Below are 13,158 nucleotides of genomic sequence, written 5' to 3'. Positions count from 1 at the left end.
AAAAAAAAAAAAAAAAAGTGCATTCTTACTCCAAAGAACTACCGCTTTTATAGAATCATAGAAAATTAGGGTTGGAAGGGACCTCAGGCACTGGTCTCTGCTGTTACATTGATGAATGCAGTGAACCCCTCAGGTCTTTGATACAAGGTAATGCAGCTTGGTCATGTTGAAATCTTTCGAACTGTGTTTTAACTTCTGAAAGCTATGGTTTATCAAATTTAGTCAATAAGTGAGTGTAATCACCAGATTCAGGGGGAAGAACCATAAATTAAACTAAATAGTATCATTTAATGCATGTGTTGGTATCATCCCTTGAGTAGGATAAGTAAATACAATTGATTTGATTTGTTCTCTTATGAGCCAAGTTGGAATATATTAAAGCTGTAAATAAAATACTTCACTGACTGCACAAACTCAGTTCTATACTTTGCAACTACCAACAGGAATCCCTTAAGCACATGTTTAACTTTTAACTTTAAGTTCAGTTTCCCACTGCATTCAAAAAGAAAACTCGCATTTAATTTTTAAGCATGTTTAAGTACTATGCTGGATGAAGGTGTAAACCTAAATCCTATGGTCTGATCCATAGATAGGTATACCATACAGGATTGGAGTTATAAATTTTATCTTTCTAGTGGGAAGGCTGGAATATGGATAGTTGTATTGTAGAGATACTGTCATTGTGTCCCTTTTCTGTTGAATGGGAAGCAACAATGGCCAGTTACAAGTTTAACAGTAATATTGCCCTAACAAGAGTCTATAGGAAGCAAACAGTTTCGCAGCCACCCAATCATATACACTTGTAGCCACTGTCCTAAATCATGCAAATCTCAGGTTGGACTATTCAGCCACATGAAACATTGCAAACCATATATGTCATATGCTGCAACATCCACTGTCTCTGGCAGATGAAAGGATCCCAATCATTTTTAATTGTAGTATTAAACGACTGAAGTTAATGCTGTGTGAGATTTTCAGTGTTATATACGCTGAGGGTTGATGAACTGAAAGTGTGTTAAGGTATTAGTACATTGGTGGTTTTGTTAGTTCAGTGGTCTCCAACCTTTTTAAGTAGGAGATCACCTTTGGTATTTAAAAGAAACCCAAGTTCTGCCGTGTGCCACCACCACTCCCCCACCTGGCTGAGGCTCCGCTCAACTTACTGCTGCTCCTGCCTCTGTGGCATTGTCCCTCACTGCGGGGGCCTCGATCTAGCCATTGCCCCTTCCCTCCCCCACAGACTGACTTGCTGGGCTGGGGCATGCACATGCATGCACAGGAGCCCTCAGCTCCCCACCCCAGCCTCAAGATTGACTCCAAGAGGTTCTGAGATCTACCAGTGGATTGAGATCCACTGATTTGTGACCACTGTGTTAATCCATTACTTTCACAGAACATACCTGGAGATTGAGCCTGCAGGGGTGGATATTTTCATAATTTATGTTCCTTGCTGTTGACGTCCTTTACTCCAGATGTGACTGCATTTCAATGGTTGATGAAGTAATTCCTCTATGAGTCTAGTTTAAAAAGCACTTTGGGAGGAAAGATGGCTATGTACATACCACAGAGTATCTCACCATTTTGATCTTCTGTTTCCGTTTTCCAAAACCTGCATTTAAAGGTGAAACAAACCTAGTTATCTGTTGGAACCACATTAAATTACTTAGAGCATGTTATTGAGTTTACAGATGAGAAGTGACCGTTCCAACTCTCTTTGCAGAGCCTGGTCCATCATCCCTTGGCAGTATGCTTATGCCAGCTCAGGAAACAGAATGGGAGGAGCTTATTCGCACTGGCCACATGACCCCTTTTGGGACTAAAGTCCCTCAAAAGCCAGAAAAGAAGCCACGCAGGCTAATGCTAACTGAAGCATCTGATTTTGAGAAGTACTTAGCAGATCAAGCTAAATTGTCATCCGAAAGGAAGAGGCTGTCTTTTCAGAAAAGAGCAAAGAAGAAAGCACAGTCTAAGAACATTCAGTGTGCAGTGCCCACATTAACCCTAAAGGGGAAAAATGGCAAAACTAGACCCCTCTCAACAACAGACAAGTGTGTGAAAAAGCGTTTGAAGAAACTTCAGAACCATGCTCTTCAGATCCATTCTAAGTCAGGAATCCCAAAGGAAAAGAGACCTCTTGAGGCCAAGGGGAAGATGAGAGTTCATGATGGGGATGATAGTGAAAATTCAGACTATGTGCCAGATGAAGAGCTTTTCAACCCTGAAGAGGAAGAGCAGGAGGAAGAGGCACTTTCTCATGCTGATGATGATTCTGATTATGAACTCAAGACTTTGCTAGGAAGAAGAAAATCTTTGAAGAAGGACCTAAAGGAAGAAGTTGAAGATGATGATTTCTTCCCAAGTTCAGAGGAAGAGGAAGAAGAGAACAAAATAGGAAAACGCAGAATAAAAAGATGCAAAGATGATGGAGATGAAGATTGCTATAAACAAAGGCTAAGGTTAGTCAAAGAAGGTTTTTTATTAACTTTTATGGGGTTACATTAGACATACAGGGCAAAATCCCCGAAATATATTTTTTAAGAATTTAGTTGTGGGGGAGGTGATTGTAAAAGTAGACTGAGCCAATAGGGATGTCTTACTACTATGCAGTCTGGTTTTGTGAAATAAGTAACTGTTACTTCATGTTCAGTTTCCAGGATTCTGAATGTGCTCAAAAATCATCCAAAATAAGACAGTACATGTCTCAGTACTCTGAGAGAATTTTGTTCTCTTCTGTTGTGTTTTAAAGGATTTCATATTTTTTACAAAAATGGGTAAGTGTCCTTCTTCCCAGTTTACAGGTAGAGAGAAAAAGCAAGGGCAGAGAGAGCATGACTTGCCTGACATTTTTGTTTCTCAGTCACAGATAGAGTTAAGGTTAAAAGGCAGTACGACTGATTTGCCAGTCCTGTGTTCTAAGCCCTTGATTTTACTGTCCACAAAGAAATAGCACAAATGAATATGATGATTTTGTACTGTTTTTTCCACAGTCAAATCAGTTGTTGGCATATGCAGTCACACCTTATAACAGAGAGTAATATTGTCTGTAACAAAGCTTGCCTTAGCACTAGCTCGGTAAAGGTTAGCCTCTGTTCTCCCTTGAGTGACTTCTGTACATTTTCACTTATGGGATCCTGTAGCAACTGTTGGGTCATGCCACAAGTTGGAATTTACAGAATTCCATCTTGGGGAAACTCTGGTTTCCAATAAAAGGAGCCTTTTATTTCTTGTGTATAAGGATAGTTGGAGAAACTCCTTCCATCAAATACACATGCTCTTTTACTTAGTACTGTTTAAATGTATGTGCAAGATACTTTCCAATATATGGTCAGTATTATTACTGACCAAAGAGATTCTGATTTTGTATTTTCTGATGCAGTTACTGTAGTCACGAGGGCTCATATACAGTAAAACCTGTAAAAGCCAAACGTTTGCTTAAACTAGAAAACTTCCATGATTCTAGTATGCTGTATAGGAAGTGATATATATTTTGTCCAGTACTTTTCATACTTTTTGGATTTGGGGCACACTTTCATTACTTTTGTGAACTGAATGGCAGCCAATTTCAAAAATAATTTATATATTACAGTGCTTACCTCTTTGCAAAGAGGCTGGGCAGTAAAGGTAAGGAATCATCCTGCATTTTTTTGCTTATCGCCTCACCTGTCCTGGCATCCTTCAAAGGATCTCTGAGCACCCTGGTTGAGAGTGACTGATTTAGTCTGTATAAGGCAGATGTCTAAAGCAGAAATGGAAGGGAAGTTTGACGTGTTTCTGGCTTTTACAGGTTTCCTCTCAGACAGGTGTCACAGTCCCATAGAGAGCTTTGTGGCAGCTGGGGTGGGGCAGCAGCAAGCTGCTCCTTCTCCTCTGTGCTTTTCTATCCCCATTGGTAGCTGGTGGCAGCAGGGACCCAGTAGGCTGCACTCTCTCTTGCTGCCTGGCAGGAGTGGGAACAAGGCAGCTTGCAAGCTGCCCCAGTTCATTTAGTGCTGTCCTGCCTCAGTTTTTAAAGCAGTGGGGAAAGGGTAGCCTGCAAGCTGCCCTAGGAGGGAGAGGCTGCCTTGTCCCCCTGCCCATCAGAGCTACCCTGTCCCTACTGCTTGGTAGCAGTGGGGCTGGGGCAATTTGTGAGCTGCCCCTACTTACCACCTGCAGTGGGTGGTAATGGGAACAGGGCAGCTATATTGGCAACAGATGCTGACTGAGGGTGTGCAAAAACCTTTGTCAGACATCCAGAAACAAGGGCTAGTATGAAGTCCTGGAGCTGCTGGCTCACCCTCTAAAGTGTCTGGCATGCAAGCAGGCAGGGAACTGGGAGCAACTTCCTAGACCTGGGATGCTTGCATGCCCCACATTTTAAAGGGTGTGCCAGCAGCCCCAGGACCGCATAGTAGCTTCCCAGCCCCAGGGCTGCTGCCATACTTCTTAAAGCGCCCAATGTCTGTTCTGCCTGGGACTGGGGAGCTGCTGCCTAGTTCTGGGCTGTTCATTGGTATTGTCCTGTCCCCATTGCCACTCCATTGGTGAGCAACAGCACTTGCAGGCTGCCTTGTCTGTGGGACCACTTGTAGGGAAGGAAGGGTGAGAGAGTTTCTGCAAGCAGCACCAGGAGCTGATTGGGGGGCACAGGCTGGCCCTTTACCTTTGCTGTTCAACCAAGACTGTCCCCAGGGCGTCTGCAGCGTGGGTAGCCGCTCTGCCTCACAAGGGTTAGGGCTGTTCTCAGTGGTCCCTATGTATAGAGCCACCCTGTACCTTGTCCTGCCAATCAGCTGATTGGCAGTGACCGTTACTGCTGGGTGGGCTATCAGAGAGCTGGGGCAGTAGATGCCTCTGTCCTTCCTATAAGATAAAACCTGTCTAAGCTAGAACTTTTTCCCAGTCTGGTGCAATTCCATTCTAAACAGGTTTCACTGTATTAAAATGGCATCATCTTGCTCAAATGATCTACTCCTAGGTATTCAAGATCACATCTACTTGCTATAGTGAGAAATATTTTTTCACAGCCTTGGCAGTCCAACCATCACAGCTGTGGGAGAGAAGACTGGATTCTGCCCCCTCCCCCCACTCCCCACCCAATATCATTAACAAAACTATTAGAGAAATCCTGGCTGCTATTCCATAGTTAATACTGAGTTTTACATATTAAGCAGGGATTTAACCAATGTATTGCATAAGAATAAAGTCCCTTCCCCAAAATGGCAGCAGCTGCTCTTTGAGGGCCGAATGAATTTTCTGCGTATGTACAACTAACATTGTTTAATTAGTTTGAGGTTAAAATTAATTTACCTAAAGTTTTAACACTCTGGCATAACATAGCTATTTCAAACTGCGTACATGAATAACTTATTAAAAATCAGGCATTTTGAAGTCTGTTAAACTAATTTTCTTCCAGTATTACAGTTCCACTTGGAGTTGTCCCCTTTCTTAAAGGGAGTGCGGCTAAAAGAGCCTAAATAAAGATGCTGCAGGGCAGAGCAGGGCATGGTGTTGGAATTTATGAACGTTGTGCTGGTTACTGGCCAGCTGTATTAAGTTAAAGAATGCTTGCTACAGGGGTAGTTGCCCTGAGGTATACATGGTACATGTGGCGCACAGCATAACGGAGAGGGATAGGCACCACAGCAGCAGATAGGCCAGGAGACAGAAAATAAAGCAGCAAAATAAGGCATGGAGCATAAAGCAAGGAGCAGAAAAAAGCAGATCATACAGAGTGCAGGGCAGGAAGTAGGGAGCAGAATGGTGAATTAGGCAGGGAAAGGGGATCAGAGTGGCACTCGGAGGGCGTGGGGCTTAATTTGTGGCACACCTGCCAAAAATGTTTGCCTCACTGGCCTACTGTATGCTTTTACTGATTTTAGTAGTGCTGTTGTTGAGGAGCCAGTAGTAAGCAGAGTGTCTCCATTTAGACAACATTTTAAGGTCATAATGAAGCAGCAATTTCTGAGCTATTAAACTGTGAATATGCCACTTGGGTGTAAGCAAAGTTGCAAGATTTGTGCTGCTGGGCTTGGGAATGAAAAGATCACTAAACACTTAAAGATTTTCAGGAGAGAGAGGTGGAAACGGGTGTCAGATTGTTCATGTGGGATGGGCTGACAGAGGTGGAGTTATAGCCCCCAGGAAGTAAAGACTTAAGTAGGGGCTGAGTGGTGATATGTCAGCAGGGGGGATGATTCCCTGTGACCTCACTGAGGTCAAGATCTAACTCCGATTCTTCCAGCCTCCTTGCTGCAGTGCATACATAGCTGGAAGCTGCCTAGCCCTGGCTCTGTTCTCCACCTGCTCGAAGATGCACCCGTGTGTCAGCAAGGGGAAGGGGGTGGCAGGGAGAAGCTACAGCATTGTGGGTATAGCTGCTCACTGTCAAGTTATAACAGAGGTCCTTCCTGCCCATGGTTTACCTGGGGGTCCTTGCTGCCCTGCCCTGGGCAGAGTCCAGGTCCTCTGGCTCTGCTAGGCAGATGCATTGGCTTGACAGGGCATGTGTTGCCACCCCCTGATTTAGGGCTTTGAGTGCAACATGCTGTCAAAGAAACCAAGCAGCGGTTAAGAAGTACAACTAACTGTCTATGGCAGCCTCTCTCTCCCCTCATTCCCAAGGGAGGAAAACCAAGCCTTGAGGGAAAATGGTGTCTGCTGATGATGGCTCAGGGACAAATGATTAAATAAATTCTAACTGTAGAGGCCTCAGCTAAAGAAGACAACCAGAACAAATCAACCTAGCTTTTTCTTCAGATCTGGGTTGCTGGAGTAGATAAGAAACAGTAGAATCATGTGTTGGTTATTTTTCAAAGTAAAACCACCTATTAATTACATAATTATCTTGTATAGGTATTTCAGCAAGGGATTAATCTGAGTGGTGCCCATAAGGTCTGAGAGATGCCTTTTCTGTTGGATGCAATGAAGAATTAATAATTGTATTAATCTGTAAAATATTTACTATTTTATTGAACAAAGCTGTACTCTTCCCATTAAATTAAGCCAATATTAAATCATTTTTAATTCAGTGTTTTCATCAAGAGTAATTTATTTTGATTGAAAGTTTTAATATGATTCACAGTTTAAATTCATTCAAACAGGTTTTTTAATAATGTTAAGATTGTGACAATTTATCCTTAGCAAAGTCGTATCACAGACTACATTTCTTTCAGTTGCTAAAGTTGCAATAAAAGCCTAAATGAATTTTAGAAATATCAATAACTATAATTGCTACCAAAACACTACATCTCTTAAAAATTTCATCGCTTCAGTTATTGTGGTTGTTAAACTGCAGCTGTCCACATTGATGTTTTTACTGACACCCCCAGGTAATCTTCATTATGGAAATGCAACTAGAAAGTAAAAAGCAGTGAATTAAGAAACATATTAAGACTGCCTTATAAATGCTGTCATCTGCTTATATTTATGTCTTGTTTCATGTCAGTTTTTAGTTTTGGTATAAGTGACTGAATGAGATAACAGTAAGTTTTATTCTCGAGTTGAGGGGGGAAAAACCTTTAGGATCCTTCAACTGAATGGTAATTTTATGCTAAGCACCAAATAAAGGGTAATTTAGTATAATGTTTTTAAAGCCTGATGATTAGCAAACTATGGTAATATCAGCCAATGTCTAGAACTAGAGACCATGTCAGAAAGACACTGGCTGTGGTTGTGTTTTCCTCTAGTGGCTGTCACTGGAAACTAGAACAGCTTGCAGCCTCCATCTGGAGGCTTATTGGCTTGTGTAGGGACCTACCTAATTCACAAGGGCTGACCCCCTGATTTTCTCAAGCGAAACATGGGCCCAGGCAGCCATTTCACAGGTGGAGTATGGCAACCTCCCCCCACGCCTCTTATTGGCCCCACCCCTCTCCACTGATTGGCTGCATGGGCTGTTGCTCATGCAGCCCTGCCCCGTGCTACCAATTGGTGGAGAAGGGAAGGGCCACATGCAAAGCAACCCTTGTCGCTAACTGGCAGTGGGGGTAGCAGCCATCGTGCCGGCAGCCCTTGAAATGGACAGCCCTCTTCCCCCGGCCCTTCGCCCCCTTTTCCACCCAGGTGGGCTGCTGCGGTATGCTGAGAACTGCTGGCTCCCTCTGGGGAGCCACCGTTTTATTTTTGGTGGGGGTTTTTTCTGAGGATTTCACAAGCCTTATCTGGATTTGGCAAAATTACAAATTTGTTGGGTCCCGCCCTGATGTGTTTAGAGTAGTATCCGAAGACCCCTGTCAGGATCTGATGCCTTGTTATTCTACAGACTCCTAGGGAAATATTATTCCAGCTAGAAGGTAAAAATCTAATTTAAAATGAGGCATAACAAGCAAGAGTAGTAAACAGTAGAAGAGAGGATGAGGGCAACAGAGGCTGCAAATGTATGTAACTGGCTGTTTCTAAATGGGGTAACATGTAGACTTAGGTACACTTTAAGTGGAATGCATAAAAATACATTTTTGTTATCCTCTCCTTCATCAGCAGAAAAGATATTTATGGCCTGATATGAAGAAAGGACTCTATTTTGTTGCTGAAGTTCTCAAGTGTAATTTCCCCCATTTACAACCTTGTTGTTCGTGTGCGTTTAGTTTTAGTTCATTGTACTTCAGCTACAGCTTTTTTAAGATAGAGATGTCTAACATCAGGCCTGCATAGTCCTAAATGGCTGCCTTCCTTCCTTTATAATGGTAGGGTGAAGACAAGAATGATGAACTTGAAGATTTTGTTGCTTGTGAATGGAAAACACGTTTTGTTTTCTTTACCCATGATCAAAAGATACTACAGGTACAAGCAAGTGTTAAGTTACTTGCATATCTATGCCAACATAATGCATCTGTCAGTCTCTTATCAAGTAGACACCTTTGGATTTTGAAAAAACATTGTTTTTCATGCCATGAAAGGTCTTAGAGAATGAATGAAAAGATCTTTCTTCTATCAACAGGCATACACTTTTGAAATTAATTTTCCAAGTTTCCCTTCAAAAGTGACCCAAAGTCATTTTATCTGTCAGGCGCAGGCTTTTATACTCATGGAGGTATCCAGAACTTTTGGGTCCAAAGAACTCAACCAAACATATGAGACATTTGAGGAATTAATTTTTGTGCTCTCTGGCCACGTCAGCTTTTATGTTTCACCTCTCTTCCTCTGACAGATTCAGTGACTCAAATACTTGATAATCTCAGAGACATAAACTAAGGATAAAACATTCTCTTTCCTTGAAGACCTTCTCTTAGAGCATCCTGTCTGCTCTTTAAAATGAGAAACTTAAGACACAAATGAAGATGTATTCTGGTTCACACTCTGAGTACACCTTTCATTCTAAGCACAAGTGCATAATTGTCTGCATCGGTCTTAATTTACTAACCAAGGCTTATGCTACTAACTGCATGTATTTCATCTGCTAGGACATGCCAATTAAATCCATCCATGTAGACCATAAAAAGTCAGATTGGAAAAGTAAAACTGAATGTCTCAATTTAGCAAATTAGAGTAATCTGTAAGGGATTCTTAGCTGTCTAAAATAGAAAACATATTGTGCTACACAAATGCAAACTATATTAAACACTCAGCTTGGTTCCTGAGTATAGTTTAAAAAATCAGATTGTGCTTATTACTGTGCCTCAGTTGCAGAATGTCTTCCTTGGGTATTGCAATAAGTAGAAAATGAGCTTAGTATCTGAATTTAGTCCATATGAAGAAAGATTTAACTGCTTGATATGACTTTGCTGCTGCCCTTACAGATTGAGGCCATGCCTGGGGCAGTGACCCTTGATAACTTAAAAGAAGAGATTTCTCCAAAAGGTCACCATAGCATTCTATACTATAGTAATAATAGAATTATGTCTCTATTTCTTTTATTGCTTAGTCATCCTTGTAAGGCATTGCCTGTAGAGTAATGAATTTTTCCATCACATGTATGTTATTCTAGAATTAAGTGACATGAACTGTTCTTCCATCTCTTTAAAGTTGGGATGTTCAGCACCCAGCTCATGGGGCAGATCTAGCCCACGGAGCCATGTCATCAGACCCACAGAGCTCCCAACCAGCCTGAAAACTTGGCAGCATTAATTACCGCTCCCTTTTTTCCATGTGTCCAAATGAATGGAGAGTCCCAAGGGCTGGATATTGTGGTCCCATTCACTAGAGGGCACATGGGGCTGGGCACATGGGGTAGCATGGGTCCAAGCCACAAGTTTCTCCCATCCTTTTCCCCCAGTGCTGCTACTGCCGTTTCTCCCCCCTGCTCAGCCATTGTATGAACAAAACCCCTCACTGCCAAAATGGCTTCCAAAGTTTGGGAATCTGATTCTTGAAATGCAATACATACCATCTACCATATCAACTGAAATGTTTAATAAAAATGAAAAGTTATGGAATAGGAAGCAGGAAAGAATACTTTTTGCAACAGCTATGTAAATGTGCTTCACCTCCTAAAGACATTTTAATTCCTTCATGCTGATGCGGAGCAATTAGGCCAAAAAAACAGAAGCTACATGAATCCATTGTCTTGCATTAACTTTTTTTTTTTTCTGTGTTACAACTGTCCAGCCAACAGAGGGAGCCTAAGCTAACTAAAATGTATTTATGTAACTTTTCATAATAGTAAACCTCAAGAGCTCAGAACTTAGCAAAGGGAAAATGTTGTTTGTTCAGCTGTAATATTTGTCTCGTAGTAACGGGGTCTGTCACAAACTGTTTATTCCTGTTGAGCCCTCCCCCAGTGAACCACTGCAGGGTTGTTCTAGAGCAGTGGGGGCCAATCTTTTTGGCAAGTGTGCCACAAATTGGCCATACTGTATACTCTTCCCGAGTGACATTCCAATTCCCCTCCTTTGCCTAATCTACCACTGCTTTCTGCTCCCAGCCCTGTGCTGAGTGCCTTATGTCCTTTGCTTCCTGCCACGTGTTCCCTGCCTGATCTCTTGCTCTGCTTCCTGCCCTGTCCACTCCTGCATTGCCTGCCCCCTCCCGATCAGCCATGTGCCACAAACACAGGCTACCTGTGGCACTTGGCTACCCCTGTTCTAGAGGATGTATTCTTTGGTGGTTTCTTCAATATTGGTGTAAATGATTTAAGATGAAGCTTTCAACATTTCACCTGGAACATGGCTCCACATCTTAATAGCTGTTACTGTGAGGGATGGTTATATACTTTATTCTGGTACTTGGCCAAAATTTTCCCTTTCTTATTTTCATTCTGTTGCCACTGTTTAAAACAGCTTGAACCATCTGAAACAGTCCATCATCTTTCACTTTGTTTGCCTACAGCCCTCAAATCGTGTCGCATCCACTTCCTTTTATAGGACATCATAGTATTTATTTGATTCTATCCTTCCAACTTATAACTTTTGCAAAGGATTAAGTAGTGATACTCACTTAAATATTGAGAAATAGAATATTTGTCTTTTTGGGGGTGGGGAAATGCATGTAGGAAGTGGAATTTATGCAGGCATAAACTATGGCTAAGCAGTTTAAAAATAGCTATAAGAAAATACTTATTTCATCCTCTGTTTCTTATAGTATGTGGCAACCTTTCATTAACTTAAATATTGATGACTCCTTTTATGCTGTGTCTCTAGAACAGAAGCGTGGTGGCACATTTTCCATCTGTCCCATAGCTATATCACCTCATGTAGAAATTCTGTCAGAGTGCATGAGTTTAATGTGATTGGTTCTTATAGTACTTGTATGGGAGACTTCCAAGGAATGGGGGCATGTCTACATGAGACACTAGAAGTGTAGTAGATTAATTCTATTAGAATTAGTTTTGTAGTATTCTAATACTAGAATTACTCTACTGCACATTAGCATCACATAAAAGATGTGTGCCAGCGCTACTGACCAGTGGTGCCAGTTACAGCACATTTAGTACCAGTTATTACAGGTTATAGCTTAATGCACATGTAAACGTGCCCTGGGAGACAGAATATTGCTTTTGGAGGTCCTTATTTTGAATAAGATTTATTTTTTTAATCGTTTGGACAATTCAGATTCTTTGGCACTTTTTCATAATCATGAAAGTCATAACCCCCTAGATCTGTCTGAATTTCAACTTTAGTACTGCCTACCTGGAAACGCACTGAAATCATTATGATGTTCTGTTTCTCCCCTAAACAGTAGCTGTTAAACAACTAAAGCAGCCCTAAAGACAACTGTTTCATTAGTCAGCAAAGTGGACCTTGTGTATAAATTTATTGGGTGTCATGAGATTTTTCTGGTGAGCTGAAATAGACATAAAGAATATTTCAGGGGTAATATTTTTGCAAGAAAGACTTCAGTGCCAAAATTCTGTTGACTTTTAAAAGCTTAAATTGTTCATTTAATGCTGCACAATTGCTTTTGAAAATTTTGCCTTTTGACTCCATTCTACTTGTAGATCTAAGTTTGTAGAAAAACATTATTAAACATGCTCCTGAAGTTAAATACTTGAAGTGCTTATGCAGAAGCAATTTTAAGATGTATGCATGCCACCCTTTGTATTTCTGAACTGTAGAACACAACTAAGTAACTATAACATTGTGCCCGTAATGGATTATTTTAAGTTTGTTAGGTGTTTTAGGATAAATTTGTGCGAAATAGTATGCAAAAACTATATTATTTTTGGGAGTGGGAACTCCAAGCACTTTTTTTTCCTAATTTATTCTAAGTTTCTCCTTTCTGCATAGATCAATTTAGTTTTTCATGTTATATCTTATAACCACAATGATTACATGGTGATTCTTAATGTCTTGGTAGGAGGTGGAATAAACAGCGATTGAAGGACAAAGAGGAACGTCGGATGGCAGAAGAAGATTCAGATGAAAGTGATGCTGAATTTGAAGAGGGTTTCAGAGTACCAGGATTCCTCTTTAAAAAGCTTTTTAAGTATGTATTTTTATATGTATATAATTTTTTTTGGTTGTTGTTATATTATTGTACAGCTTGGGTGTTGTTCACAAATAGATAGTAGTTGGCTGTAGCAGTGCCCCGATAAAGATTCTTCGGGCCAATACCGATGGCTGATTATTAACAAGCCATATTGGCCAATACCAATCCAATTGCCAATATGCAGCCAGGCAGCTTGGAGAGCAGCATCTGGCTGGTAAGTCTGTTGGGGGTGGGGGGCTTGGTAGGATACGAAAGGGCATTGGGGGGGCTGCAGATTGAGGCCCATGGAAGTGAGGGGAGGAATGGGGCTTGGGC

The 13,158-nt window shown here is 41.4% G+C and overlaps 1 protein-coding gene across 1 annotated transcript in view; it reads left to right on the top strand.

Moving 5' to 3' along the window:
- ERCC6 (ERCC excision repair 6, chromatin remodeling factor) overlaps window positions 1–13,158 on the top strand; it is a 99,147-nt gene that overhangs the window by 19,232 nt on the left and 66,757 nt on the right. Inside the window, exons 5-6 of the mRNA XM_019502572.1 lie at window positions 1,721–2,456; window positions 12,712–12,840. Of these exons, the coding sequence (XP_019358117.1) occupies window positions 1,721–2,456; window positions 12,712–12,840 (865 nt within the window). The remainder of the gene's footprint in view (window positions 1–1,720; window positions 2,457–12,711; window positions 12,841–13,158) is intronic.

Source organism: Gavialis gangeticus, unplaced genomic scaffold, assembly GCF_001723915.1.
Source record: "Gavialis gangeticus isolate Ggan-Ray unplaced genomic scaffold, GavGan_comp1, whole genome shotgun sequence".
Classification (NCBI taxonomy): domain Eukaryota; kingdom Metazoa; phylum Chordata; order Crocodylia; family Gavialidae; genus Gavialis; species Gavialis gangeticus.
The sequence above is the reverse complement of the archived record's forward strand: the minus strand, read 5'-3'. Positions and strand labels throughout refer to the sequence as shown.